The sequence below is a fragment of the Pyrgilauda ruficollis genome, unplaced genomic scaffold, assembly GCF_017590135.1.
Source record: "Pyrgilauda ruficollis isolate IOZ18807 unplaced genomic scaffold, ASM1759013v1 scaffold272, whole genome shotgun sequence".
Classification (NCBI taxonomy): Eukaryota; Metazoa; Chordata; class Aves; order Passeriformes; family Passeridae; genus Pyrgilauda; species Pyrgilauda ruficollis.
In genome coordinates, this window is record NW_024524067.1 from 16,851 (window position 1) to 34,409 (window position 17,559).

The 17,559-nt window shown below is 36.9% G+C and overlaps 1 protein-coding gene across 10 annotated transcripts in view; it reads right to left on the bottom strand.

Annotated features, from left to right (window-relative positions):
* GOLGA4 (golgin A4) overlaps positions 1 to 17,559 on the bottom strand; it is a 73,642-nt gene that overhangs the window by 13,490 nt on the left and 42,593 nt on the right. For 9 of the 10 annotated variants that reach the window (XM_041471675.1, XM_041471676.1, XM_041471669.1 and 6 more), the window contains 5 exons: positions 16,766 to 16,921; positions 10,110 to 14,185; positions 9,297 to 9,418; positions 8,019 to 8,149; positions 3,698 to 3,811 (listed from right to left, as the gene is read on the bottom strand). In XM_041471675.1, the coding sequence (XP_041327609.1) occupies positions 3,698 to 3,811; positions 8,019 to 8,149; positions 9,297 to 9,418; positions 10,110 to 14,185; positions 16,766 to 16,921 (4,599 nt within the window). The remainder of the gene's footprint in view (positions 1 to 3,697; positions 3,812 to 8,018; positions 8,150 to 9,296; positions 9,419 to 10,109; positions 14,186 to 16,765; positions 16,922 to 17,559) is intronic. The other variant, XM_041471677.1, reaches the window with a different exon arrangement.

Sequence of the window (17,559 nt, forward strand, 5' to 3'; positions counted from 1 at the left end):
ACTACAAGGGGATCACATGTGAGCAGAGGGGCAGAATCATCTCCTGTGACCTCCCAGCCATGCTCCTTGTGATGCAGCCCAGGACTTGATTGGCTTTCTGAGCTGTGAGCACACACAGCTGGCTCATGTTGAGTTTTTCATCACCTGTCACTCCCTGGTCTTTCTTACCAGGGCTGCTCTCAATCACTTCTCTGCCCAACCCATTGGCATGTCTGGGATTGCAGTGATCCAGGTGTAGGACCTTGCACTTTGCTTTGCAGAATTTCATAAGGTTTGCTTCAGCCTACATCTCAAGCCTGTTGAGATCCCTCTGGATGATATTACATTTTCCCTCTATCGTGTTGACTGCACCACCACAGAGCTTGTTGTTTCCAACAGATTTGCTGAGGGTGCACTCAGCACCGACAGATTTCACTGTCTATGTCACTGACAAAGATACTGAATAGTATCAGCCCCAGCTAGTACTGACCCCATGACTGCATCAAAGACACCATCATCAGTCAAAAGAGGTGATTTATCCTACTCTATTTATCACTGCTGCAACCTCTGCATTTAACTGGTCTCCAAGTGGACAACGAGCCATTAACCCAGACTCTGTGTGTGTGGCCATACAGCCAATTCTGTATCCACCAAATAGTCCATCCATTAAATTCCTGTCTCTCCAATCTGGAGACAAGGATGCCATGCAAAAGTGTGAAATGCTTTGCATTTAGTCCAGGTAGACAATGTCAGTTGCTCTGCTCCTGTCCACCAATGCTGCAGCCCCATCAGAGAAGTTCACCAAATTTGTTAGGCATGATCTCCCCCTTGTAAAGCCATTTTGGCTGTTACCATTCACCTCTTTTTTCTTTTTTTCCTATGTGCCTTTACATAGTTTCCAGTGCTCTATGATCTTGCCTAGCACAGACGTGAGACTGATTCATCCATAGTTTCACTGATATTCCAGTTTCCCCTTTCTAAAAATGGGGGTTATATTTCTCTTTTTCCAGTCATCAGGGACTTACCCAATTGACACAATTTTTCAAAAATGATGGACAGCAGCTCAGCAACTTAATCTCCAGCTCCCTCAGGACCCATGCATGAACGTCACTGGGTCCCATGGACTTGTGCATATTCAGGTTCCTTAGATGGTTTCAAACATGATCCTATTCTACAGTGAAGTATTGGTTTTGCTCAGCCTGGTTTTTCGTAGTGGTGGGGCCACAAAGGTGCCTTCTGTGAGAAGCTGCTAGAAGTTTCCACCATGTGCAGCAGAGCCAATCTCTGATGCGTCTAAAGATGGACATGCCGAGGCTGGGCCAATTAGAGATAATGGTAACACCTCTGTGATAACATATTTAAGAAGAAAATCAAAATAAAGTGGTGGTGCAGTTTTAATTCCAGCCAGAGAAGAGGAGGTGAGAACATGTGAGGGAAACAACATGGAGACACCAAGCTCAGTGGAGAAGGAGGGGCAGGAGGTGCTCCAAGCACCAGAGCTGAGATTCCTCTGGAAGTTGTGGTAAACACCATGGTGAAGCACCTGTGCCCCTGCACCCCATGGGGGTCCATGGGGGATGCAGAGATCCACCGGCACCCCATGGGGGAGGTGCTCACACTGGAGTGGGTAGATGCCCTGGAGGAGGCTGTGATCTAGTGGGAGACACAGTGGATAGAGGCGGCCCCTGCTTCCAGGCTGGAGCAGCCTGTCCTTGGAGGACTGCACCCCGTGGTAGAGTGACCTATGCTGCAGCAGTTTTGGGAGGACTGTTTGCTCATGGGAGGGTCGTACATTGCAGCAGTTTTGGGAGAACTGCTGCTCATGAGATTGAAACCAGGCTGGAGAAGTTCACAGAGAACTGTTTCCCATGGGAAGGGACCCCACAGAGAGCAGGGATGGACTCCTCTCCCTGAGCAGCAGAAGAAAATTTCAGGTGACAAACTGACCAAAACCCTCATCCCGTCTCCCTGTGCTGTCATTGGGAAGGAGGGAAGGTCTGGGGGAAGAAGAGGTGTTTTTAAGGGCTTATTTTACTTCTCATTATCCTCTTCTGTAATAAATTCACTTTGTAAGTCTATGTTGAGCCTGTTTTGCCCTTGGAGTGTTTTCTCCTGGTCCTCATCTCAACTCACGAAGCCTTCATGAAAATTTTTTTCTCCTCTGCCCAGCTGTGGTAGGGGAGGGTGAGTGAGCAGCTTTAATGGCTGCCTTGCATTTGCCCAGCGTCAAGCCAAGTGGGCTCAGGGTCTTCATCCTCCCAGTCCCTGTAGCTGCCTTTCTTGACTTGGGTGGCATGGCTGGAGCACTTGCCATTGAAGACAGAGGCATAGAAGTTGCTGAGAACCCCAGCCTACTCTTTGTCCAGGGTAGCCAAGTTTCCTATTTTCTTCCCTAGTCTTTCTTTTGTTTGCAACATACGTATAGAAGCCCTTCCTGTTTGCCTTACTTTTCCTGGCTACAACAATTCTAACTGGGCTTTGGCTTCCCTAACTTTGTCCCTAGCTTCCCGTACAATTTCCCCGTATTACTCTCAGGCCACCTGTCTTCGTTTCCATTTCCTAAAAGCTCCTTTTTTTTTTTTTTTTTTTTACTGAGATTGCCCAGCAGGTCCTTATTCATCCATGGAGGTCTCCTGGAATTTTTGCTTCATTTACTCCTTGTTAGGATGTATCGCTTCTGAGCTGAATACATGAAATACCATTGCTGGTATATAAATTTGATATAACTGTCATATCAGTAATCCCTAAGATGAATGTATAATACAATACTCAATGACTGCCTATATTTATAGCAGACTGCTATAACAAACAAGGAGTGAAACAGTTAACAAAGAAGTCCTAAAGAAAACGTACTCTTCAGACTTTTCATAATCATGTTTTAAAAGTTAGGAGTCTCTTAAAGAATCTTCCTCTAGATAGTAAGATTATGTAAGACTATCAGTAGATGAACAAAGGTTAATTAAGAATACAAGGCAGTCTTAGATTTCTGCTTTTCCTGTTATGAAAACAACTCATACTATGGAAAAGTAATATAAACGGTTTTGTACGCAAGTGCAACGCAGAAGTAACAAACACTAGGTCAGTGAGAAAATTTGTACTTTCGGTTTCTAATGTCAAATATATAAATTTACTCTCCCCAGGGCTATCTGTTGTAAAAATGAAAATATTAAAAGTAAGGTCAATATGAATTCTCATCTATGACACAACAACTCGTACAACACTTTTTCTCTCCTTAATCTAATAACAGCTAGTAGTATTTTCATCAGAGAATTCTTCAAATTAAAATGTAATCTCAGAAAGACAAAAGAATGAAGGCAGTCTTGTTTCAATGAAGGTCTCTCTGTCCATAACTGACATATTCAAGGCACTACTTCAGACACCTCTGAAATACGAATTTTTACAAAATCACTCTAAAAATGACAATGGGATTTTCTTTCCTTCTAAAGGGCTTCCAGTAAAAGCAACATAAACACATGTAGAAGATGAAAAAAACCCACCTTAATAATAACAATAGAACTGCACTTTTCAAAATACCAATTAAAAAGGTAATATTTGGTAAAAAGGCCAAATATTGCAGATTCTAAAGCTATTCGTTTTGTATGTGAAAGTGAAGGCCAGATACATAAATAAAGTCCAATTAGCAATAAACTACAGAATTTCCCATGGACCAAGAATTCCACACTTGGAGATATAAAAACAAATGTCAGTGCCAGCTCACTTTTTCACTGTTGCTATGTTCCTCTTCCACAATCCTTTGTTTATATTCCTTCTGTAAGTCTTCCAGCTGTGCCTGCAACTCATGAACTTTTGCTGTCATCTCTTCTTCACGAGTCTTCAAAATACAGGCAAAAACTTACTTATACAATTAATCATTTAACTACTCAAAACTTTAACTGTGGTGGACATAAAGCAATCAACAAACATTATACTATACACAGAAAGGATATGCTTGATATTTGTGTAAAAGCTAGATACACCAGACTCCTACAGAACAGACCAAGAAAAATAATTGGTGCTTAACAAGATTTTGTAGGTCTCCAACAATAAAGATTACATAGCTAGGATTACAGTTACTTTTTTTTTTTTTTTTTTTTTTTAACGAAAAAAAATATTTTTTTTTTGGGGGATGCCAAAAAAGATCTATTTCTTTTGGGCACTAAAACAGCATTTGAGTATAATCCAGAAAGTGCATGAAGGTCATGACCTTCATGGAAGTGGCAGATGACAATACAGAATTAATTCCTATATTATGGAAGTGACAAGGACCTAATTCCTTTCCTCAGCCACTCTCACAAAGATGCTATGAATGCAGTTTTAAGCACATTTTCCAAAACAATGACCAACAATTTCCTGTTCTCAAGGGTTTGAAAGGCAGTATTCAGTATAGAGGAAAGAAGCAGTAACAAGAATGGTAGGGAGGAAATTAACTCTTCCTTTACAGGAGAAAAGTACAATGACCTAAATCCTAGGGAGTTAATCCATCTATATGGCACTTTGCAAAAACAAGTATTTTTTAAAATTGTGTCCCCTCTGGCCTTCTTGTGAGAGAATATGTTAGGAACCTTATAAAACAGCACTCCAATTCCTAGTGCATGTCTCTGTTGCTGAACAAAACTAAAACTCTACTTTCACTCATGCTAACCATACATGGCTGTCAGTCAATTGATGGCTTTACTAATAGAGTAGTATTTCAAGTCAAATTAGCACAATTAATTAACTGACAACAAGTCCAGAACTGATGATGCAAATTTTGTTCTATTCAAAAATCTTGGGAGTACAAATTATAATGATACAGAATATTCTCTGGAAAAGTAAGTGTAGGACTAGAAAGCTGATCTAAGCTTAAAAGATTTATGGAACGCCATTACTAATAAGAGAATTACTTCCCTCTAAGACCAATTTTTAAGGTGTTCCTTGCACATGAGTTAAGAATAAAACACCTTCCCCATGCAGCCCCACAGTCTAGAATGCATCACCAAAAAGAAATTAAGAAAATCTACCCACAAATAATGGGTACAATGCAGTATCTGAGCAATATGATAAGAGTATCTGAGCCATTTTTACAGCCACAAAGTTTAAAAAATATCCATCAAGAAAAACCTTACTCAAACATCATGACCTCCAAACAATGTTAGCTTCTATTCACTCCCATGATTTTTCTACGCCCTCAGAAGTGCATCAACAATTAATCATATCTAAAAAACTTTTTTTTCCTTTTTTATAGATGGTTATACTCCCCAGTTTAAAATTTCTCAATACCTGGCATATTAAGGGATAGTGATGGTTGTTGTTTTGGCTTTTGCAGATTTTTTTTTATTTTTTCGTCCACCAAGAATCTAAAATTTTACAATTTGTACACAACTGTTTCATTTAGTAAACCAAAATTGAATGCACTTCATTCTTAGTTATAAAAGGTAGTTGAGAGGCTGAAAAGAAATTAAACTCAAAATGATAAATTACACTTTTGTAAAAAGGACACACCTCTGAGCAAGTATTTGGATAAACCCCTGAAGAGAGATTTTTATTCTGAATTCAAAATTATTAGCAATCAAGTTGGATTCCAACATGCTACTGATCTGCATTTACAGTAAGAACTTATTGTTCTATATAGCATCTGGCATACTCTGAAAATAAACTACATGATATTTGGATGTAATTACAATTATAGACTAAGACTTCAAAAATGTTATAGTTTCCCAAATCTTAATCAGAAAGCCTATCCTGTACTCTCGTGGAAGGCATTACAAGAAATGAAAAGATACATAACTGAAGTTAGGTATTTTATTTTTAGCTTACAGTTAGGCTAGCTGGAAAACAGCTGGAAAACTCAATTTTTCTCTAATTATATACTTTAGTTGAAGAAAAAATACTCTGCTCCCTAATTAGAGGCTATGCCAATCTAAAAATCCTTTAATTAGGGAGACTTTAATGAAATCTTACGTGATTAAAGTTTTCATAAAATAAAACAACACATAAAGCAAAAGTGGAGCAATTCACAAGCAAATCATATTAACAGATGGAATGATTATTGCTTGTCTTTGAGGATAAATAAACCAAGTTAGACAATTTTTAGCATCAACCATGTTTGAAGAGCAACAAAGTTATATGAGCAAGGTTCATTCTTGCAATCGGTTTTATTTTTGCTTCATCTTCTTACCATTTGAGATGAACTTCTCTGCACGGTATGAAATTTCTCAAATGCACCGTAAGCCAAATCAAGTATAAGTGAGGTGATAACTGGTAATTTTATGCTAAATCTGGTGATGTATATGTTCCTATTTCTATCAGACATGTCAATGAACATGATATACATCCAATTTAACATAAGTATTGCAAGCATCTCAACCTTTGAGATGCTTGCAATACTTCTTTCAGGAAAAAAAACCTCTATATTTTTTTTAATTCCCTAAAGTAACAGAAATAAAACACTCACACATATACTTATGAAAGACAGATATACAGAATACCCATGGATTCTGTAATTTAAAACTACAAATTACAGTTTATTTCAGTTCCAGGTAACTGTCATTGCCATCATCAATGAGATGCAAAAAAAAGTGTTTATGTCCTCCAATTGCACATAAGTCAAATTAGCCTAAACCTTCAAGATCATGCAATGACTACATCATACTTGTTTCTGACATTAAGGATGAAAGGAGCAGAAAACATGAAAGAATCACAAGTGCATGATTTGAAATCACATACCCATCTGGGCCTATAAACTAAGGACCTGAATGGCAACACACTGCACAGTGAGGTAAGAAAAATTTAAATCCTCCAGAAATGCAGAATTTAGACCTATGTTATGAAAAAATCCCTACAAAACAAAACAAAAACCACCAACAAAATAACAAAACACACACACACACAAAAAACTCCAAAAAACCCACAAAAACAAAAAAAAAAAACCCCACAACCCCCCATCAAAAACCCTTGTTTTTTTAATATCAATCAATTTTTATAAATTAGGAAACAAAAGAAGAGGACTCTAAATGTAAAACCCTGCTAAATGCTATTCATACTGCTAGAAGTTCAAAAATCAGAGTGAAACATACCAGCCTGCTTACATGTTTGAAATTTTTTAGTATGAAGCACTCATAAATGTTAAGTGCATAGATCTTTGGACTGGTAACTGATCACAAGCAAACAGTCCACTTACATCTATTACTGCTGGCTCTATTAATGTAATAGTCTCTTTTTTTTTAAACACTATTTGTGTAAATATTTTTTTACACAAATACATTGTGTACTTTTTACATTATTTTTAGTGTAAAAAATATATTTTTTTTAATTACACTATTTGTGCAAAGAGGACTAAGATTAACAAAGTTAAAGCCTGCATTCCAATATGATGTATAGTCTAGCGCTGAAAACCATTTAATGTTTTCGACACGTACAGACAGGACTGGGAAAAATCACTTCGCTAAAACAAGAGGTATCCTTGGTGAAGTATACTTAAACTGAAATTGGCTGGTCACTTCTGGTTGAAATGCTGTTACAGAAAAAAGTACGTCTGTCTGCAAATGTCATGCAGAAAAACTGTTCATTAAAAACAAAACAAAGAAATCTTTATTAGCATAAAAACTATGTAAACACACTGCACCCTGCATGAAACAGAACTTTAAGGGCTATGGCACCAATCTCAGCAGGGCATCAGAGGAAGGAGATAAAGAGTGAGACTGCCCCATAAACACTGTATTTATAAAAACGACAAACCACTAGCACAATTCCACTAAAATCTTAAATGTCACTCAGTTTTCTCATTCTAGTCTGGCACACAAACTGCTCAAGGATGTAAGGACTTAGCCATCTAATTTTTATTGAGTGATCAAAGTTAGGGCTTAATTTCTGATGTTCTTTCATGCCCATAAACTACAGAAACAAATATTTTAATTGCAAGCTGGGTCACCAGACATATCAAGTGTAATTCAAGCAGTAAGACCTTCACTAGAAAGAACTACAATTTTTCTATCTAGATATGCAATCAAAAAAGTGTAATTTTGAAATTTATGTAGTCATATCACTTTTCAAAAAGGTACCTCAAGGATTTCTTCATATTTTTTCACAGTTCTTTTCAGATCATCATCTTTTTCAACAATTTTTTTATGCAACTGTGTTGTCTCTGTATGATGATTTTCTATCAGTTCATTTTCTACCTCCTGGGCTTTACCTACAAAAAAAAGTTAGGCAGTATTAAGAAAAGCATGGTTTTGTTTTTGTTCTGTTTGTTTGGGTTTTTTTTAATTATGTCATAACTGATAACAAGTCCAGAACTGCTGATGGAAATTTTGTTCTATTCAAAAATCTCAGGAGTACAAATCATAATGATACAGAATATTCTCTGGAAACGTAAGTGTAGGACTTACTACATTTTAAAAATGTTTACAAGTAACTATAAGGAAAACTTGCCAGGAAAATTCATTTTTCCACACTATCAGTTACTATTATGTCCTTTGATTCTAACATGTACAAAATTTGTTGTCTGCAGTTTGGTACCTGGAGCAATTTTTTCTACCTGGTGCTGGAACTAGTTTCTAGAAGATGACAATCAATATTTATTAACCAATTCTATCTCCTATTCTATCTAGAGATGTGACTGAACCATTTGCAATTTTCAGAAACTCCTCACCTGTAGGTGTACTTCTAGTAACTGGAATCAAACCACACCTTTTTCCTCACTTTTTTAATCTCCAAGTTACACTATGGTGGCAAAAGACTGAGAAGACGAAATATGTTGTACTCTAGTTATAATCACATTGTGTTACATTCAGACATCATACCCAGTTAGTGGTTAGTGAATGAAGTCTGCAAGATGCAGCTAAGAAAAGGCAATTCTGATTCTCAGCTGGATCTAAGTTTCTCTAAAAGGTGAGTAAGTTTCTCTCCAGATGCCATATATTCAACAATGGAATGTTAAAGTTTTTACTACTGGAGACAAAGTAGCATTGCAACGGAAATTTACCGAAGCACTTTCACCTTCAAAATTTTGCTCTCATTTTCTTTTATTATATACATATGACAGAAAGATACCTATGGCTATCATGGTTAACTCTTGCCATGGCAGATGTAAAGAGTGCTAGATCAAAGACCCATCCTGCAGAACAGCTACGTATGCATTTTCCTAATTGTACTACAATAAATATTTAAGTTACCTCCTGAGCAAGACAAGTTATTTCCCTAAGTTCTCTAGACACTCATAAAACACAACATGTGTTTATCACAGTCACAGGTATAATCCCTCCCCCAAAAAAACAATAACTGAAGATTCAGTTGTCTGACTATTCTACTGATTACAGTTATATTAATATTGTACTTACTGATTGCCTCTTTTACTGCTGTTTCCAATTCTCTCTCTTTTTGAGCCAGCTGAGTATTGAACTCTCTTATTAACTGCTTTAAGATGGAGTTGTGCTTTAACTCAATGTCTTCTTGTTCACATCTGTACAAAAATGTCAAAACATACAGCAAGGAAATATAACGTTTAAAGAGTGTGTGAAAACACAAGGCAAGGTAGGAGATCTGGGAATTTCTTGAAAACTATTTTAGGAGAGAATGCTTTTGAATTATATGAATTCTATGATTCACGGAGGCATTATCTTCCTCCCCTATCTAATTCACCTGGTAGGCATAGGTGTTTCATTTAAAAACAACCCAGAATTGACCCCTCCAAAGATATGGAGTTTTTGCTGAGAAAGTTGAAGAACTGGAAGAAGAGAATGTCATAAAAAGAAATTTTAGGGAATTTTTAGAATGGCTTGAAAATCTATTAGAAGTGCTAAGCAGTACACCACATTTTGTGCAGTATGTATGAACAATTATTGATCTCAACTGAACATGAAACTCTCAGCACTAAGTTTTAATAAACTTTGTTTCCTGTTTGAGAAAAATAGAACTATATTATATGCTTCAGCAATGTTGTAAATTACCATCACTGAAACAGATCAGAAATGGTATTACTCTGCCAAATGTCAAACCTCTTCTCTTTCTGATTCTCTATTTAGAACAATTAAAGAAAAACATCAGTCATTATTTCCTTGTTGTAAACTGAGATTTAGAAAAGTATTCTTGAGGTCTTAGTGGCTAGAGATAAAATACAGAAATGGTAATACAGACAGGAACAAAGAATTTACCTGATTTTTTGCTCCATTTCCTCTAATGACTCCTTCTTTACTATGTCAAGCTCTTGCTGATGTTCCTTTCGCAAAGTACGTATGTCTTTTTGAAGATTATTCACCTCTTTGCACAGTTTCTGTTTCTCCCCTTCAGTCTCTTCCAGTTTAGTCTCTAAGTCCTTCTGCTGGTTCTGCATATCAGCTAGTAACTTCTGCAGCTCCAAAACAGATCTGGACTTTTCTTCAGCATTTTCCTCAAAAGCTTTCAGACTGTCATTTTTTTCACCCAACTGTTGCTGCAGACATTTTAGCTTTTTTTCATATCTTGAAGTCGTATCTTCCATCTCAATCTTAAGAACTTCATTCTTCTTCGCTATATTATTTTCCAACTCTTTTATCTTGTGTTCTAAATACTGACTGAGTGCCTCCTTTTCCTGCATTTTTTTCTGTAAGTCTCCAATTATATTCTCCATATCAAGATATTTTTGTTCTTTAACTTTCAATTCTTCCCTACTGCTTGCTAAAACACTGCCACAACATGCATGCTCATCCGCTAACAATGAATATTTTTTGGCTTGCTCGTCAAGTTCTCTCCTGAGACTTTTGGTCCTAACCTGCTCTTCCTGATGGCTCTTCTCAATACATTCTAGTTTTTTAATGAGTTCTTTCTGTTTGTTTTGCAGTTCTAGATGACAGTCATTACTCTCTCGTTGTTCTTTCTCATACTTCTGTAATAATGCATCTTTTTCAGTTAAGTTCTTCTGTAACACCTGCATTTTCTCTTTGTATGTCTGTTGGACATTCTCAAGTAAGTTATTTTTTTCTTGTTCTACAGCAGCTTTTACACTCTCTACTTTTTCCAGCATCTCCTTCTCTAATTCTGTGGAATCTCTTGTTGACTTAATTTTTTCTTCTAAGGACTCAATTTTTGCTTCTCTCTCCTGTAATTTCTGCTCCAACTTTCTTAACTGGTCTGACCTATCTTGCTTAAATTGCTGTTCCTTTTCTTCCATCTGAGACAGTAATTGCTTTCTAATAGAACCTATTTTTTGCTCCGCCTTCTTTTTCAGATCAGCCAGCTTAGTGCTGTTCTCTGCATTCAGTCTCTCTTCTAATTCTTTCAGTTCTTCCTCTTTCCTTTTAAGTATCACTGACTTAATTTGATCAAATTCCTTCTCTTTTGCTTCAAAATCAGCTTTCAGTGAACCTATTTGCTTCTCAAGATTAAGCACTTTTTCTTCAGCCTTCTTAAATCTATTCTCCTTTTCAAAAGCCACCTTTTCTGCCTGATGGAGTTGCCAAACTATTTGTTTTTTCTCAGTGTTTTTTTGTTCATTACACTTTTTAAGTTCTTCCACCAAGGAATCATTTTCTAAGGTTTTCTGAGCAATGTCTTTTTCTAGTTCAGCAATTTTTGCTGCTTGTTTTTTTAACTTTGAGGTTAACTCATTTTCTTCCTTTTCCCTCCTGTTTTGCTTTTGTTCCAATTCACTTTTTAAACTATCAAGATTCCTGCTTTGTTTAGCCAGCTGTTCCTTCAGTTTATTTAGCTCTTCATCTTTTTTACTGGCTTCAGTACTGCTTAATTCAAGTTTGCTCTGCAAATCTTTGATAGTATCATGATTTTGTGTAAACCTGGTTTGTGCTTTCATCTTCCACTCTGACAGCTGGGCTGTGCAATGATCTATCTGATCAAAAGCTGATGCTTTTTCTTGACTCAGCATCTCAACTCTGGATGATAACTCTTCTACTTGATTTAACAACTGCATTTGATCCTCTTGATGTTGTTTGCTTAACAGAGATATGGCTGCTTCCTTCTCTGTTAAACTTACTGTGCTTTCAAGTCTAACATTAAGGTCAGTAACTGTTTTGTTGAGAGCAGACACTTCAGACTGTTTTTCCTGGAGTTCTTCCCTCATTGATGTGACAGCAGTGATATTTTCAGATAACTCTTTCCTCAGCTGCGTTATGCAAGTTTCTTTCTCTGATGCTGCTTGCTGCTGATGTCCCCTCTCTTTCTGCAATTGTTTATTTTCTGTTACAAGTCCTGCAATGTCAGCTCTCATGGACATAATTAAATTGTCCTTCTTCTGCAGTTCTTGCATTGACTTTTGCAAAGAAGTAGTGGCAGCAGAATGATGCTCCGTTATTTCCCTAAGTTGAGCTTCTAGTTCAGTTATCTTACTTGTTTTGATTAATATTGCTTCTTTAACCTTTGCAGTTTGGCGCTCACAGTCTGCAATTTTACATGCTATTATGCCAATTTTTTCACTACATTTTTCAATTAATTCATTGCCTTTAGTTTGCAATGAAGCTTCAGCACTCTTCCAAGCATCTAACTGGGCTGTAAGTTCTCCTGACAACCTTTTAAACTCTGTTTCTTTTAGCTTAATTGTCTCTATTTTTTTGTCATAATTTTCATTATCTCTATACTGAGAAGATTGCACAGTTTGGAGTTTTTCTTCAAGGGTTTTCAGGATATCAGTCAGCTCAGTAATTGTGGCTTTGTCCTTCTCTTCAACTGCTTTCTGTTTACTGAGTTGCTCTTGAAGTCCTGTCTGCTGTTTCAGGGACTGTTTAAGATCACTTTCCAATTTTTTTAACTGTGTTTTCATGTCACTTTCCTTATCTGACAAAACATTCACCTTAGCCATTGACTGCCTTAGCTGTTCTTGCAACTCCTTCAGGCATTCCTCCCTTTTCACTCGTTCTTCCTTCAGTTGGATTATTTCTGTTCTGGAGTCCTCCTTTTCAGCACTGAAGATGAAAAGCTTCTGTTTCAGGTCTCCAACTTCCTGCACTTTCTCTTGCAGTTCCACAGCATGTTGTTCCTTAAGCTCTTCAATCTGCTGATTAAGTTTCTCTTCCCAATTTTGGATTACTCCTTCAGACTTCCTTTTGTGGTCCTCAGCAAGACTGTCTAGTTGCTCTTTCTGATTAGATTCCAGTTTTGACACTGCATTGATTCCAGATGAGCTGGCATGAGCCATTTCCAAAATTTTAGTATTGAATTCACTCTCTTTCTGACTGAATTCCAACTGCTTGTTTTCAAGCTCTTTTTTTAGTTTAGCTTCCTGCTCAGCAAGTTTATTTTTGAAAGTTTCCTGCATATCTTTTGATTTCTGTTTCATTTTCTCCACTTTCTTCTCCTGACATTTCAGTTTACTTTCATACTCTCCTTGTAAAGCACTAATTCTCTCCTCTGCAGCTAACAGTTTCTGTTTAAGCTCTTCCACTTGCTTGTTCTGTAACTTCTTCATGTGCTCCATTTCATTTTCCTTCTCAGTCAGACTTCTCTTCATCTCATCAGCCTTTCTTTGTAGGTCCTTCAGTTGACATTCATACTGCTGTGTTACAGTGGTTACTTTCCATATATTTTCACTTCTTTGCTCCTCTAACTTTGCAGACACTTGGACAAGTTCAGCTTCAGATCTTTCTGCAGATTCCTTCATTTTCCGTTCATGTGCCTTTAACTCCTCCAAACGTCTGTCCTTCTCCTCCAGTGATTGTTTGAGCTTGTTGAGTTCCTCTTTGAGTACCTTCTCAACACCTTGAATAGACATTTCATGCTCTTTTAACATTGTTTCAATCACTTCATTGTGCCGTTTCCTCTCTTCTTCCAACTTTCCTTTCAATTCTTGCTTAGCTTCATGCACTTTACTATTTATTTCTGAGAGCTCTTGCTCTAAATCATGACGTATTTTTAGTGCTTCTGATAGCTCAGAAGACAGTGCTTCTAACTCTGTTTGTTTCACATCAAGTTTTTCTAATGTTCTTTCATTCATTTCTTCTATGTGTGCACAGAAAATTGTTTCTTTCTCTTTCAAAATGGTTTGTATCTCTTGTTGTTGTTTCTCTCTTATTTTTTCTATTTCAATTATTTGTTGTTGCTTTAAAATGTCAAGTTTTTCTGTCCAAAGCTTTTCTTGCTGCTGTTTCACATTCTCCAGTTCTTTATTGTGTTTTTCAACCATATCACTGATTTCCTTACTGTGCTGGGATTTTTCAGACTCTATGAGAGTATTTAATTCCTCTGACTGCTTTCTGTCATCTTGCAAATACTTTGCAAGAGAGCTTTCCAGTTCAAGAATCCTCTGTTAGAATACAGTTTTAAAAGAAAATGAATATTCAAAAGGTAAAAATTTGATTTATTTTTAAATGTGAACCAGGTTCACATAACTACTGGTTACTTATTCCATTATTTTCAGTGAATGTCAACTTCTTCAATAAACCTTTCATTCATCTGGTTTGTTCTCATTTTTGCTTCCATTACGGAGAGTTAGCTAATTAATAAAAAACTCCCTATCTCACTGCAGTGAAAATAAATACAAAAAATTGAAAATAATGTAACTAATTCAAATAAAGTAAGTAATGATATTTATGAGAGGTATGTTTATTTATGAGAGGTATGTTCACATTTTCTTCTTAAACTAAAGTACCAACATATAGGATGAAAAATATAGGGAATTTACAATAGTATTGTGGAATTTTATACATGTCTACTGATTTATTATAATTCTACCTCCTGTAGAAATGCTGCTGTAAAGCTTTATGTTTCTTTAGGCAAAACTTTTAAACAAGTATCTGGGAGTGGTGGAATAATGTACAAACTTGCATTAGCAGAAAATACAGTCTTACTCATTACATAAAGCAAAGGACACTTCAAAAATCTAAGCAAATCCTTTTGCTTATAGTGGTGGTGCACTCCCCCCTCCTCACAGGCTGCACTGATATCTGAGAAATGCTTGTTAGGCCTTGGCCTTGAAAAAACAGTACCTGGACTCAGCTCTTCCCAAGCTCATCAAAAACCCTGTCTACTACCAGGGACTGCTGCTGTCTAACAAGCTCAGGTTTTCCTTACAAACAGCACTGGAAACGATTTTTCGTGCCTGAATGGCATAACATCCCTGTTCTCACGCTTTCAAAGAAAGTACCAACACAACTGTGACCAGGATGAAACATTGTTATTGAAGCCCACTCTCTAGCGATCCCGTAAACAGCCATCCAAAATGGGACCCTTTGAGCTCTCCTGGACCACAGCAGGCTGCAACCAGCAATCTCCCTCTAAGTGACTAGTCAGAACTAGTGCACTCTCAAGATTTTTGTACTTGGAGGATCGACAAAAAAATTACAAATACTGGGCCAACATCCTCACTCCTCGAGGTTCAACCCTTCACTCGTTGGGGAGGTGCAAAGGCATCTGAAGTGAGTAATTCACTTACTTTCAAGGGGAATTTTTTATAGGCACCTTGCTGGCACTAACTGTTCATGTCTGTGTGCATGCACATGAGCATATGCTATAGCAAAGCTAGGAGAAATGCTGTTTTCTTAGATTTTTAAGCACCTTAGGTATCTACGTAAGTTAGACCTGTAGTAAGGTTAAGTCATTGAGTTATAAACTACGTGGAATGCTGCTAAGTGTTTTCTTTGCTAAGTTGCTAATTTTAACTTATAGGTTAAATGCTGTTAAATGTTATTCCTCTCTTAAATTGTTAAGGTAAGGTTGTAAGTTGAGTTAGATATAAGTTAAGTGTTATTCCTTTGTTAAATTGTTAGGTTTAAGGTATAATTTAAGTAAAAGTACTCTTAAATTTGAGTGCTGTTAAACTTTTAGGCTGTATTCCTTTTCATCTGTGCTCTCACTGTCCTTTTATCACAAGCACCTAAACACACACACACACCCACCCACATCCTCTAGATAGTTCTCAGTTCATTTCTGTTTGATTGTCTGGATTTTGTTTGGTTTTGTTGTTGCTTGTTTTTCCTTAGTGTGCTTTAACTGTCCTCTAAGTAGCAGACTGAATCTTGCCAACGAACTTTGTTGTGCTGTTGCTTGATATTAAATCTGGTTTTCACTGATACTCTTGCTGTTGATTTTTTTAAGTGATCTCAAACACTCGTTTGTAACACTAACTAAAGTATCCTTGTAAGCATTTGTAAGGTAGCAGTACCCAGAAATTAAACAGCCTGAAATTTAACTCCTCCTTATAACATACCTAAAAAATAAATAAATGGATACAAATTCACAGCGCACACAATGCTATAAAGCGAATGTATTTCTGTATTTTGCTGATGCCTTAAGTTTTAGCTTACATATTTTTCAGATTCTGTGCTGCCTAGGTGTGTAGCTTTGGCATTCATGTTAAGTGTTAGTAAGCTCTCTTCACAGAGCAGGTAGACAAAACAATCCTTTTCCAGCTGGAGACCAAGGACAACCGTTACAAGTTTCAGGCCAAAAAAGCATAAACAACACTGGACTGAAGAGAGAAAACAAGATGGATGGGACTTCATAATCTGAAGCTGTACGTGGACAATTAACCCCAATGTGCAAATCGATAAAAGTGTGAAACCTTGTGACCATTTTGAGTACATCTTGGGAGTGGCCCTGGCCAGGCTCTTGTACTGCCAAAGGTGTATCCTTTTAAGGCCTTTTAATAAATACCTACTTTATTCCCTTAGCTCTGTCTAGCCTCTGTTCCAGAGCAGCCTCTGAAGGCATCATACCACCTAATCTTAAAAAAAATAAAAAACTAGGGGCTGCAGAATAGCATGGCAATATAGTAAACTTTTGTCACTTTAATCTCACAAAACCCAAGCACAACAAATCACCATTTGTAAACTTGTCACAGTTAAACATACTTATAAATGCTTAGTCTTTTGGAATCTTTACTCACAGTTCTACAAGTCTCTACTTCTTGATGCATCTTCTCAACTTTCTTGTCACACTCAGACTGTATGGCTTTCTTTTGCAGCTCTAATTCTTCTAAGGCTAGAGATTCTTGCTGCTCTCGCTCTTGAAGGACTTTTAAGCACTCACTCTGATTTTTTTCCTGCATGAAGAAGTACAACTAAACAATAAACTATAAACATAGTCATCACACCTTCAAGAACATTGTGATAGGATATTTCCAAGTTAATAGGAGTCATACACTTATCACCTTTATTTTCTACACAAAAACAAATGGAGTTTGTATTCAATTTGTGAAAACATAACTGCAATAAATCACTTATTTTTTTTCTTGGAAACCCCTTGTGATAGATGAGTAATGTGATGATTGGCTCTCAAAATTAACAGACAAATATCATGTACATAGGCTAAGAAAAGTTTATAGATTTATAGTTATGTTTTACCCCCTGCGTTGCTATCAAGAGACAGCCAGGGTTGGGACATTTGGGAGGGTCAGCCTGTTACTATGGCGACATCTGCCCTCCAATCAGGATTTGAGGAAGTAAACTCCATCACTGGACAGTGAAGAAGGAGTCGATAGACAGAATTGTGGGAGGGGCTAAAGGGTTACAAGGCAAAACCTCCATTGTGTGGGTGAGCACATGGTGGTGAAAATCCTTTGCTCCTAGTGCCATAACATTTTCTCTATTCAGTCTTCTGTTGTATTTTTGATAAGGCTTAATAAACCTTTCTAAATTTATGAAAAGTGAGTAGCCACTTCTCACAATTTTTGGGGGCTCT